The 12,658-nt window shown below is 54.6% G+C and overlaps 1 protein-coding gene across 3 annotated transcripts in view; it reads left to right on the top strand.

Annotated features, from left to right (window-relative positions):
* The first annotated feature begins 5,802 nt into the window (after positions 1 to 5,802).
* Positions 5,803 to 12,658, top strand: part of CAPG (capping actin protein, gelsolin like) — an 11,532-nt gene continuing 4,676 nt past the window's right edge. The window contains exons 1-7 of one of the 3 annotated variants that reach the window (XM_008054525.2): positions 5,803 to 5,840; positions 5,985 to 6,157; positions 6,251 to 6,405; positions 6,568 to 6,732; positions 9,982 to 10,131; positions 10,466 to 10,558; positions 10,986 to 11,118. In XM_008054525.2, the coding sequence (XP_008052716.1) occupies positions 5,818 to 5,840; positions 5,985 to 6,157; positions 6,251 to 6,405; positions 6,568 to 6,732; positions 9,982 to 10,131; positions 10,466 to 10,558; positions 10,986 to 11,118 (892 nt within the window). In that variant the 5' untranslated portion in view covers positions 5,803 to 5,817. The remainder of the gene's footprint in view (positions 5,841 to 5,984; positions 6,158 to 6,250; positions 6,406 to 6,567; positions 6,733 to 9,981; positions 10,132 to 10,465; positions 10,559 to 10,985; positions 11,119 to 12,658) is intronic. The other 2 variants (XM_008054526.2, XM_021710631.1) reach the window with 2 other exon arrangements.

The following is a 12,658-nucleotide window of genomic DNA, read 5'->3' as shown; positions in this document are numbered from 1 at the left end:
CCTGCGGGCTCAGGCAATCCACTCACCTCGGCCTCCCAAAGCGTGGGATTACAGGCTGAGCCACTGAGCCGGCCGTCATTTGAATTCAAATGACCTCGCTCTGGGACAGGATTCCCTGGCAGAATCAGGGTCACCTCAGACATATATGCTCAAGACATCCAAGCTCCAGAAGGGAGTCAGAACCTCCCGACCAGGGGCCCAGGCGCTGTTCAAACAAAATTATGCAGTGATACTCATTACAGCACAGGAAAGAAGACTTTTTGCAGGACCGTCACGATGGGGTTAGGGACCACTGCAGTGTCTTTTTGCAGTGGGGGAGAGGGTGTGGGCTCAACCTGGACACGGCATGGACATGCCGGGGATTTATGACTAAGGAACAGGCCGGGGGTGGGGGTGGAAAATTGCCAAGAAGAAACAGCGGGAGTGAGGGCGATTCTGGCTAAACTGACCTAACAGGATTCTTGCTGAAGACAGGCCAGGGTGAATAGACATCACCTGGGGGGGCAGCGGTGCGTGAACACCCTGATCAACTCTCAGGGGCAACCAGGGACCAAGGGTAGGGGCTTCTGGCTAAACCGACTTCGGAGGGTGCTTTCGCTAAAACAGGATGTTACAAGAAAGTGTGCAAATGGGCCTAGGAGGAGGTTCAGAAACATGATTAAAGTTTGGCCAAACATGAGCCCGGCGCCGTGGCTCATGCCTGTAATCCCAGCACTTTGGGAGGCCGAAGCAGGAGGATTGTTTGAGCCCAGGTGTTCAAGGCCAGCCTGGGCAACATGGCGAGACCTTGACCTCGGCTCTACAAGACATGCAAAAATTAGCCGGATGTGGTGGTGCACATCCATATTCCCAGCTACTGGTGAGGCTGGGGCGGGAGTGTCAGCTGAGCCCACGAGGTCGAGACTGTGGTGAGCCGTGATCGTGCCACTGGAACCCAGCCTGGGCGCTAAAGTGAGACCTTGACTCCAAAAAAAAAAAAAAACTATTTGGCCCAGGAAAAAAAAATCTTTGTCAGCACTTATATGTTTGTAAGATCCCCAGAGAGTTCTAAGGGGAAGCCAGGGCAGTGAAGCAGCCAGCAAACCTTCTCCCCAAACCCCTGGGCGTGTGGGCTGCCGGATTTTGAGTTAGGGCCCCAGCTCTCCTCTCACTCACAGCACGAGAGGTAGTGAAACTGACAGCAGACCCGCTCCCCCTCTAGTTCCCACCTCTCCTGCCAGCTTGAGCTTGGGGCGGCTACTAAACCACTTCAGGCCTGAGTCACAGCCTGGCCTGTGGAAGGGTTGTGGCACAGCATGTGATCCTCTGTGGGATGGGGAAACGTTGCAGGTTCCCTCCCCAAGCCACCCCTCACTGCCAGGCGTGGTGCCAAGAAATGCCTTGCTATTTTGTAGGGTGGAAAGGGACAAGGAAAGTCGTGATTCACGCTGCATTTCCCATCTATTGTCTCGGATCTTGGCCTCCCCCGTTGTTTCCTACTTGTCATCCAGTCCCCAACAGTGGCACTATTCCTTCCTGCTGTCCTGGTTCCCAAGAGTCTTCATGTGTATGTGTGTGTGTGTGTGCGTGCGTGTGTGTTTCCCAAGAGTCTTCGTGTGTGTGTGTGTGTGTGTGTGTGTGTGTGTGTGTGTGTGTGTGTGTGTATGTGTTGGAGTCTTACTCACCCAGGCTGGAGTGCAATGGCAGGCTCACAGCCACCGCAGCCTCAACCTGCTGGGCTCTGGTGATCCTTCCGCTTCAGCCTTCCAAGTAGCAGGAACCACAGGTGCATGTTACCACACCCGGCTAATTTTTAAAAAAAATTTACTGTAGAGATGAGGTCTCACCAAGTTGCTCGGGCTAGTCTCGAATCCGTGGGCTCAGGCAATCCACTAACCTTGGCCTCTCAAAGTGCTGGGATGACAGACTTGAGCCACTGCACCCGGCCAGTCTATTATTTTCTTTTTTTACAATATATTTGTCTGTTTTTGGTTTTAGGAGAATGTTGGCAGCATAGAATAATTGGGGAGTGTAACTTTCTCTTCTATTTTCTGGAAGAGTTTGTGAACAATTGGCAGTATGTCTTCCTTAAATTAAATTTCTGGTCTTTTTTTTTTTTTTTGAGTTGAAGTCTCACTCTGTCACCCAGACTGGAGTGCAGTGGCTGCTCCCGGCCACCGCAGCCTCGCCTGCTGGGCTCCGGCGATCCTTCAGCCTCAGCCTTCCGAGTAGCTAGAATTACAGGCATGCGCTACCACACCCGGCTGATTTTTTGATTTATTGTAGAGATGAGGTCTCGCTACCCAGGCGGGTCTCGAACCCGCGGGCTCAGGCAATCCACTCACCTCAAAGGCGCAGGATTACAGGCTGAGCCACTGAGCCCGGCTTTTTTTTTTTTCAGTCTGAGTCTCACTCTGTTGCCCAGACTGGCGTGCAGTGGCATGCTTGTGGCCACCGCAGCCTCGACCAGCGGGGCTCAGGCCATCCTTCTGCTTCCACCTTCCAACTTGCTGGAATTACAGGCATGCACCACCACACCCAGCTGATTTTTAAAAGGAATTTATTGTAGAGATGAGATCTTGCTATGTTACCCAGGCTGGTCTCAAACCCGTGGGCTTGGGCAATCCTCACCTCTGCCTCCCGAAGTGCTGGGATTGTAGACGTGATCCACTGTGCCTGGCCGTTTCTGGTAAAATTTACCAATGAAACCATCTGAGCTTGGATTTTATTTGCGGGGGGGGGGGGGATTTAATATAAATTCAATGTTTAAAAAGAAATATTGCCTCTATTCAGGTAATCTATTTCTTCCTGAATGAGCTTTTATAATTTGCATATTTCAAGGAATTTGGCCATTTCTTATGAGTGGTTGAACATATTGGCATAAAGTCGTTTTAATATTCCCTTTATCCTTTTAAATCTGTAGAGATGTCACTCCTTTTTGCTTCTGTATTGGAAATTTGTGTTTTCTCTTTCTCCTAATCACTTTGTCTAAAGGTTATTGATTTTTTTTTTTTTTTGAGTCGGAGACTCACTATTTCACCCAGGCTGGAGTACAGTGGCATGTTCCTTGACCTGCTGGGCTCTGGCAATCCTTCCGCCTCAGCCTTACAAGGAGCTGGAACTACAGGCACGTGTCACCACCATGCCCAGCTAATTTTTTGGCTTATTGTAGAGACGAGGTCTCGCCAAGTTGCCCAGGCTGGTCGCGAACCCCTGATCTCAGACAATCCTCTCACTACTGCCTCCCAAAGTGCTGGGATTACAGGCCTGAGCTACTGCACCCAGACTAGGTTATCAATTTCATTGATTCTTTTTTTAAAAATCAATTTCATTGATTTTCTCTCTTGTTTTCTCTTTCTTATATTTTATTTTATTTTAATTTTGGGGCACTCATTCTGTCACCCGGGCTGGAGTACAGTGGCACCATCATGGCTCACCACAGCATTGAACTCCTGGGCCTAGGTGACCCTTGCACTTCAGCCTCCCAAGTAGCTGAGACTACAGGTGTACACCATTATACTTACCTAACTTTTTAAATTATTATTATTTTTTTAACAGAGATTAGGTCTCGCTATGTTGCCCAGGCTGATCTCAAACTCCTTGGCTCAAGCAATCCTCCTGCTTCAGCCTCCTAAAGTGCTGGGATGACAGGCATGAGCCACCACATCTGGACTAACTTTCTTCTGATTATGTTGGATTTCATTTGCTTTTCCTTTTCCTATTTTGTTTTTATGATAGAAGCTGAAGTCGTTGATTTTATGCTTTCTTTCTTTTTTTTTTTTGAGTCGGAGTCTCTCTCTGTCGCCCAGGTTGGAGTGCAGTGGCACACTCACAGCCACTCCAGCCTCGATCCTTCTGCCTCAGCCATCCAAGTAGTTGGAACTGTAGTCACGCACCACCATGCCCAGCTAATTTTTTGATTTATTTTAGAGACAAGGTCTCACCAAGTTGCCCAGACTGGTCTTGAACTCATGAACTCAGGCATTCCTTTTGCCTCTGCCTCCCAAAGTGCTGGGATTACAGGTGTGAGTCATTGCGTCCGGCATTTCTTTCTTTCTTTTTTTTTTTTTTTGAGTCAGGGTCTCTGTCTCTGTTGCCCAGGCTGGAGTGCAGTGGCACAATCACAGCTCATGGCAGCCTTGACCTCCTGGGCTCAGGTGATCCTTTTGCCTCAGCCTCTCGAGTAGCTGGGACTGCGGGTATGTGCCACCACACCTGGCTGATTTTTACCATTTTTTGTAGAGATGAGGTCTCGCCAAGTTGCCCAGGCTGGTCTCGAACTCTTGGGCTCAAGCGATCCTCCCACCTTGGCCTCCCAAGTTGCTGGGATTACAGGCATGAACCACCGCACCCTGCCCTGTGCTGCCTTGTGCAATCCCCAGAGCTGGGGAGCTGAAGTGAATGGGAGGTGTGTCTGAGAGGTCAGGGCAGCGGAAGACACCGGATCCGAGGCTAGAGACCTTATTTCTGTGGGCCACTTGCTGCTGTGTGGCCTTAGACTTTCACTCTCTGAGCCTCATTTTTCTTGCCTGCATAATGGGACCAAGGATCATCTCCTTTGGGAGATGAAGTAACTGGTGAATATGGAAGTAATTGGCCATTTGGAAGGACCTCCTGGGCCAGCATGAGGGGCGGTTGTTCTGGCCTTTTTTAATTGAATTTAATTTTATTATAAAGATGTGGGGTACAATTCAGGGCTAGGTATACAAACATTGATTATGCAGGTGGCCTCGTTGATGAGGTGAGCTCCTCCCTTCCCTGGCAGTTTTCTTCAACTGCCAATCCCACCCCCCTCCCCTGATAATTTCCCACTCCTGCCAATCCCTTTCTCATAGTATTATGATGATTGTTCAAGGTCCGCTTATTAGTGAGAACATATGGGACTCTGTTATTTATTTCTGTGAGAGATCACTGAGGATGATCCACTCCAAATCCATCCAAGTTGCTGCGAAGTCCATATATTTGTCCTTCTTTATGAATGCATAATATTCCCTCGTGTATATGTGCCACATTTTTTCTATCCAGTCTAGCTTTGGTGGGCAACACGGTTGGTTCCATGTAAAATCACTACATTAAGAAAAGAATAAGCCGGGTTCGGTGGCTCAGCCTGTAATCCTATGCCTTGGGAGGCCGAGGTGAGTGGATTACCTGAGCCCACGGGTTCGAGACCTGCCTGGGCAACTTGGTGAGACCTCATCTCTACAATACATCAAAAATCAGCCGGGCGTGGTAGCACGCGCCGGTAGTTCCAGCTACTTGGAAGGCTGAGGTGGAAGGATCGCTGGAGCCCAGCAGGTCGAGGCTGCGGTGGCCGGGAGCGGCCGCTGCACTCCAGTCTGGGCGACAGAGTGAGACTCCAACTCAAATAAAAAAAAAAAGAAAAGAATAAGCCTTCTTTTAAATTATAAAATATCTTTTTTACTATTATAAAGATGTGGGGTATGATTCAGGGTTAGGTATACAAACGCTGATTATGCAGGTGCCCTTGTGGATGAGGTGTGCCCACCCCCCCGGCAGTTTCCCACAACTGCCAATCGCTTTCTTATAGTATTATGATCATTGTTCAAGGTCTGATGATCAGTGAGAACATGTGGACCTCAGTTCTTTGTTTCTGTGATAGACCACTGAGTATGATCGACTCCAAATCCATCCGAGTTGCTGCGAAGTCCACATGTGTGTCCTTCTTTATGGCTGCGTAATATTCCATTGTGTATATGGACCACATTTTTTTCTATCCAGTCCAGCTTTGATGGGCAGCTCGGTTGGTTCCATGTTTTTGCTTTTTCTGGTGTCTGTAATAATACTGGTGTCGCTTCTCTTTTCAGATCTGGAAGCACCATGTACACGTCCATTCCCCAGAGGTAGGCTGAGGGCCCCCTCCCCTCCCACGCCTTCCCTTCTCGCCTTCCGAGGGCTGCCCCGCCCCACCCCAGGCCCTAGCCCCCTGCCCAGGTCTCTGTGCCCCCCGCCGGCCCAGCTGCCACCCTCCCTCTTCCGTCCCGCAGCGGGTCTCCGTTCTCGGCCTCGGTGAAGGACCCTGGCCTGCACGTCTGGCGGGTGGAGAAGCTGAAGCCGGTGCCCGTCGCGCGAGAGAGCCAGGGGGTCTTCTTCTCGGGGGACTCCTACCTAGTGCTGCACAACGGCCCCGAGGAGCTCTCCCACCTGCACCTGTGGATCGGTAAGGAGTGGGGGCAGTGAGGTCTGGCCCGGGAGCGGGAGGGGCTGGCACGGGTCTCACGGACCTTGCCCCGCCGCCTCGCACCCGTGCCAGGCCAGCAGTCATCCCGGGATGAGCAGGGGGCCTGCGCCGTGCTGGCCGTGCACCTCAACACCCTGCTGGGTGAGCGGCCCGTGCAGCACCGGGAGGTGCAGGGCAATGAGTCCGACCTCTTCATGAGCTACTTCCCACGAGGCCTCAAGTACCAGGTAAGAGCCCACCTCCCGGTGCCCACCCTCTCCATGCCCGCCCCCTGCTCCCAGCTGGCTCTGGCCCTGGGTCCCCACCATTCTGCCCCCCACCCAATGGGACGGGGTGCACAGGGCTCCGGGGCTCCCGTCAGTCCGCTCAGGCGCGTGTCTGGGCTGCAGGAAGGCGGCGTGGAGTCAGCATTCCACAAGACCTCCCCAGGGGCTCCAGCTGCCATCAAGAGGCTCTACCAGGTGAAAGGGAAGAAGAATATCCGTGCCACCGAGCGGGCTCTGAGCTGGGACAGCTTCAACACTGGGGACTGCTTCATCCTGGACCTGGGCCAGGTGGGTTGGCTGGGTCGGACTGGGCACACCGTGTGGGCAGCATCCTTTAAAAGGGCAGGACCAGCCGGGCGCGGTGGCTCAGCCTGTCATCCCGCGCCTTTGGGAGGCTGAGGTGAGTGGATGGCCTGAGCCCGCGGGTTCGAGACCCGCCTGGGCGGCGAGACCTCATCTCTACAATAAATCAAAACATCAGCTAGGCATGGTAGCATGAGCCTGTAATTCCGGCTACTCGGAAGGCTGAGGCGGAAGGATGGTCGGAACCCAGCAGGTCGAGGCTGCGGTGGCCGGGAGCGGCCGCTGCACTCCAGTCTGGGCGACAGAGGGAGACTCCAACTCAAAAAAAATAAATAAATAAAATAAATAAATAAAAGAGCAGGACCGGGCCGGGCGCAGTGGCTCACGCCTGTCATCCCAGCACTTTGGGAGGCCTAGGTGAGCGAATTGCCTGAGCCCCCGGGTTCGAGATTCACCCGGGCAACTTGGCAAGACCTGGTCTCTACAATAAAAAAATTAAAAAAGTTATCTAGGCATGGTAGCACGCACCTGTAGTTCTGGCTACTTGGAAGGCTGAGGCAGAAGGATTGCTGGAACCCAGCAGGTCGAGGCCGTGGTGGCCATAAGCGTGCCACTGCACTCCAGTCTGGGTGACAGTGACACTCCGACTCAAAAAAAAAAAAATTAGCTGGGCATGGTGGCGCACACCTGTAGTTCCGACTACTTGGAAGACTGAGGTGGAAGGATGGCCTGAGCCCAGCGGGTCGAGGCTGCGGTGGCCGTGAGTGTGCCATTGCACTCTAGCCTGGGCGACAGTGACACTCCGACTCAAAAAATAAAAAATAAATATTAAAAAAAAGGGCGGGATCGGGAGGCCAGGAAAGAAGGAGACGCTGAGAAGCTCTCAGGCCATCCCAGGTTGAACCCCCCCAGCCCCTCAGTCATTAGAAAACATCCCTGTTTTTGCGAGGACAGACACCAGCCTTCCTCTGACACTCTGTGGCACACTCCCTCCGTCTCTCGGAAGCCTCTGTAACTCTGAGTAAACCGACTGCCAGGCCATTCAATTCAGTCACGCATCCATCCCTTCTGTGAATCTGCCAGGCCCACTCTGAGCCAACACGGGGCGTACAGGGGCGCCCTGGGGAGGCAGCCAAGAGGCCGCTCACTCCCCACATGGGGCCAGGGCTCTGAGTTGGGCAGTGGCTGTGCACAGGGGGTGCTGGGGCAGGGCGGGCCCTTAGCCGGAGCCCAGGCCAGTCATCCCGGGAAGGTTCCTGCATGGACTTGAAACGCCACATCCGGCAAGGGGAGCAGGTGAGCTAAGGCACCAAGGTGGGGAGGGGTGCAGGGGTGCACGGGACAGCGGGGACAGCTCCAGAGTGACTGGGGCCAGGGTGGGGCCGGGAGCAGGGGGAGTGGACTTGTTAAGGGAGGGGAACCCGGGTCACGAGGAGAAGGAACGTCAGCTGGGACTGAGGAGTGTGGGCCCCATGAGGACTTGGGGTGGGGAGACGGATCCAGAAGCTGTAACAGGGCTGGCAGTGGTGGCACGAGGCGGGGACCAGTGGCCCGACCCTGCATCACGAGGGCAGGAGTGGTGAGGGCCCTGCCGGGGACTGTGTGGGTGGGAGTGTGAGCTGCCAAGCTCAAGGTTGGCATTCGCCCTCTCGAGCATTCGTTCAGCTAAGACTTAGTCTGGGCCGGCTCGGTGGCTCAGCCTGTCATCCCAGCACTTTGGGAGGTGAAGGCAAGAGGACTGCCTGAGCCCAGGGGTTTGAGACTAGCCTGGGCAACTTGGCAAGACCTCATGTCTCCAATACATCAAAAAAATTAGCCCGGTGTGGTAGCGCATGCCTGTGGTTCCGGCTACTTGGAAGGCTGAGGCAGCAGGATCGCCGGAGCCCAGCGGGTCGAGGCTGCGGTGGCCGAGAGCGGCCACTGCACTCCAGACTGGGTGACAGAGTGAGACTCCAACTCAAAAAAAAAAGACTTCACCTGTGCCTAATAATTCTGTGCCAGGCTGTTTTAGCAGTGGGCATACAGAGTGAACAAAGCAAAACAAAATCTTCATGCCCTAATGCAGCTCACTTTCTATTTGGGGAGATAGTTTTTTTTTTTTTAGTTGGAGTCTCACTCTGTGGCCCAGGCTGGAGTGCAGTGGCACTCTCACGGCAAACCCAGAGTCAACCTGCTGGGTTCAAGCGATTCTTCTGCCTCAGCCTTCCAAGTAGCTGGAACTACAGGCATGTGCCACCATGCCCGGCTAATTTTTATTTATTTATTATAGAGATGAGGTCTCGCCAAATTGCCCAGGCTGGTCTTGAGCCTGTGGGCTCAGGCGATCCTCTTGCCTTGGCCTCCCAAAGTGCTGGGATTGTTCTTTTGTGTGTGTGTGTGTGTGTGTGTGTGTGTGTGTGTGTGTGTGTGTGTGTGTGTTGGGTCTCACTCTATTGCCCAGGCTGGAGTGCAGTGGCATGCTCACGGCCACTGCAGCCTCGACCTACTGGGCTCAGGCCATCCTTCCGTCTGGGCCTTCCAAGTAGCTGGAACTACAAATGCACCCTACTGTGCCCGGCTTATTTTTTGATTTATCCTAGAGACGAGGTCTCACCAAGTTGCCCAGGGTGGTCTCCAACCCCTGAGCTCAGTCAGTCCTCTCGTCTCGGCCTCCCAAAGTGCTGGGATTACAGGCTTGAGCCTCTACGCCCAGCAGTTCTTTTTTTTTGAGACAACATGACTCACTCTGTTGCCCAGTGCAGTGGCATGATCTCCGCTCACCATAACCTCAACCTCCTGGGCTCAAGCAATCCTCCCGCCTTAGCTTCCTGAGCTAGTAGCTGGGACCCAAGGCGCATGCCACCACGCCTGGCTAAGTTTTTTTTTTTTTTCTGTAGAGACGAGGTCACGCTCTGTTGCCCGGTCTAGTCCCAAACCTTGAGGCTAGCCCAAGCTAGCCCGCCTTGGCCTCCTAAAGTACCGAGATGACAGGCGTGAGCCACCAGGCCTGGCCAGGGGAGACAGATCGCTCTAAGCAAGATGAAGATGTTCAAGTGCACGGCAATACATGTTGCGGAAAAATAAGAGAAGGAAAGATGGCCCCGTGGCCCCATGCCTTCCCGATGGTTCTGCCGCAGGGGACAGTTCTTTGGAGAGGAAAGAGGGCGCGCCAGGGGCCCTCCCTCTGAGTGGGGGCATGGGGGCTGGCAGGCCCCGGGCAGCCGGCTCTGACTGGGCTGCCCTGTATCCCCTCAGAACATCTTTGCCTGGTGTGGAGGGAGGTCCAACATCTTGGAGCGCAACAAGGCGAGGGACCTGGCCCTGGCCATCCGGGACAGCGAGCGGCAGGGCAAGGCCCAGGTGGAGATCGTCATGGATGGGGAGGAGCCCGCGGAGATGACCCAGGTGGGGGGATGTGGAGGGTGGCCGGGTGTCTCTGCCAAGGGGCCGAGAGAGGCGATGATGGGCTGGGGGCCGAGGGTGGCCGGTGGAGGCGGCAGGGGGCATCGAGGGCGCTTCCCAGAGCTGCAGCCCACAGGTTGACCCTTCCCTGTAGATGCTTGTTCTCGAGGCTGAGCAGACTGGCCGGTGGAGGGTACTGGACCCAGGCCTCTGTCGCCTCTGCCGGGTGCCCTGGTGCAGGGCCGTTTGTCCCACTGGAGGCCCGGCTGTGGGTATGACGGGCTGGGAGGTTCCGGGGCAGGGATGCCTGTAAACCTGGCCTGCCCTGGCCCCGCAGGTCCTCGGCTCCAAGCCTGCTCTGAAGGAAGGCAACCCCGAGGAAGACCTCACAGCCGACCAGACGAATGCCCAGGCCGCGGCTCTGTATAAGGTGGGCACCCCAGGCCTGCCCTGGGGCCGGTGGGGTGGGCAGGACTCTGGGTGCTTGTGGGGGGAAGGGGAGGAGATTCAGGGCTTGGGGCGAGAGAGGAGGCCAGTGGGCAGAGGGCAGGCTCTCCTCCCTCACCTCTGGCCCACGCTTGGGGAAGGTCTGAAGTCAGTGCCAAGTCTGCATTTCTCTGTGATCTGGAATCCACCTGCTTCCCCAGCGGACTCGGGGCCCTTGCGCTGCAGGGATGGGGATTGAGGGAAGGTGGGGGGCTGTCTGGGATCTGCTTTCCGGGGTTCTCTCCTGTGTGCTTCTGGGACATGGAGGGGCAGGCGGGCAGGGTGGGCGGGAGCGGGGGAGGGCCAAGCCCCCTCCTGGGGCTGCCATGAGGGCCGGTGGGGGCGAGATCCAGCGCCGCCCTGCTCCCCAGGTCTCTGATGCCACGGGACAAATGAACCTGACCAAGGTGGCCGACGCCAGCCCCTTTGCCCTCGAGCTGCTGGTGTCCGACGACTGCTTCGTGCTGGACAACGGGCTCTGCGGCAAGATCTACATCTGGAAGGGTACGTGGCCCCTCCACCCTAGTCTGAGACGTGGGCAGCTGCTCTGACGGAGGCGGGGTGGCTTCTCACCCAGGGCTCAGCCTGCCCAGGGACTTGCAAAAAAAGCCTCAGGGACAATGTTTCCAATCCCTAAATTCCAGACAATGGCTCTGAAAACAGGGCAGGGCTCAGAGTCACCCCAGGGCCTGTACAAACAGAGTGCTGGGCCCCACCTGAGACTCTGATTCACCACGTCTGGGGTAGGGCTGAGAATGTGCATGTCTGACACATTTCCAGGGGCTGCCTTAGCTGCCGGTTCCCGGGACCACACTTTGGGAACCACTGTCCAAGACCTTTCTTTTTATTTTTTGAACAGTTAGCATCCACACATTTCTTTGTTCTTATTTTATTTATTTTGAGTTGGAGTCTCACTCTTTGTCACCCAGGCTGGAGTGCAGTGGCATGCTCATGGCCACCACAGCCTCAACCTGCTGGGCTCAGGCGATCCTTTCCGCCTCAGCCTTCCAAGTTGCTGGAACTATAGGTGCACACCACCACGCCTGGCTAATTTTTTGATTTATTGTAGAGACGAGGACTCACCATGTTGCCCAGGCTGGTCTCGAACCTCCGGGTTCAGGCAGTCCTCTCACCTCGGCCTCCCAAAGTGCTGGGATGACAGGCTGAGCCACTGCGCCCGGCCTGTCCTAGACCTTCCTTAGGCCTGCGGGGCTGCTGGGATCCCTGATTCTGGAACTCTGCCTCTGAGGTGTGCAGGGATAGTTTTAGGCTAATCAAATATCACTTTATGCAGGGGACCGTGAACTTGTAAAACTTGTTTTCCGAGAGATTTTATCTTCTGGAAATGGAAACTTTGTGCAGAAGCCTGTTGGGCCTGGCTTGACTATTTGAAAATGAAACAAGCTCTGAGTCTCTGTCGGGAGGGTCTTGACAACTAGCACTGGCTCAATAAATAATGGTAGGGTCAACTGAGGCAGAGGAATTGCTGGCCCCACCTGGTCAGAAAGGTAGAGAAGTAGGTAGGTGCCCACACATAGCTGCTCCCAGGCAACCCATTGAACTCAGCAGGTCGAAGGGCAGTAGGGGTTCAAGAGTTAGAGCCAGAAGAGAGGCTTGTGCTGTGGGCTGGCTGTTCCCGCCTGCCTGGCTGTTCCCGCCTGCTGGAGGGTGGGTGCCCTGCCGAGCAGAGAGGGGTTCCCCGAGGCCCACAGGGCGTAGATCACCCAAGCAGGGAACTGAACCTATATGGAAACAGAAACCAGAGGAGAAACAGGAAACATGGGAGGCCAGCAGGGGAGGTATCTCATGGGCAAGGAGGCCGCTGGTCAATCCTTAGAGGAAGGGAGATAGCAAATCAATTTCAGGTACATTGCCATTCGTGGGATTTTTATAGCCCGACTGGAGCACCCATCAAGGTGTTGTTTCCTTGGAAAAATGCCTGGAACAGAAGTATGGTGTGTCCAAGTGGATTATGTGAGGTCTATTTTGTTTTTTATTTTTTTTGAGTTGGAGTCTCACTCTGTCGCCCAGACTGGAGTGCAGT

Source organism: Carlito syrichta, unplaced genomic scaffold, assembly GCF_000164805.1.
Source record: "Carlito syrichta isolate Samal-C Ts95f unplaced genomic scaffold, Tarsius_syrichta-2.0.1 Scaffold295943, whole genome shotgun sequence".
In the NCBI taxonomy this organism is placed as follows: domain Eukaryota; kingdom Metazoa; phylum Chordata; class Mammalia; order Primates; family Tarsiidae; genus Carlito; species Carlito syrichta.
The sequence above is the reverse complement of the archived record's forward strand: the minus strand, read 5'-3'. Positions and strand labels throughout refer to the sequence as shown.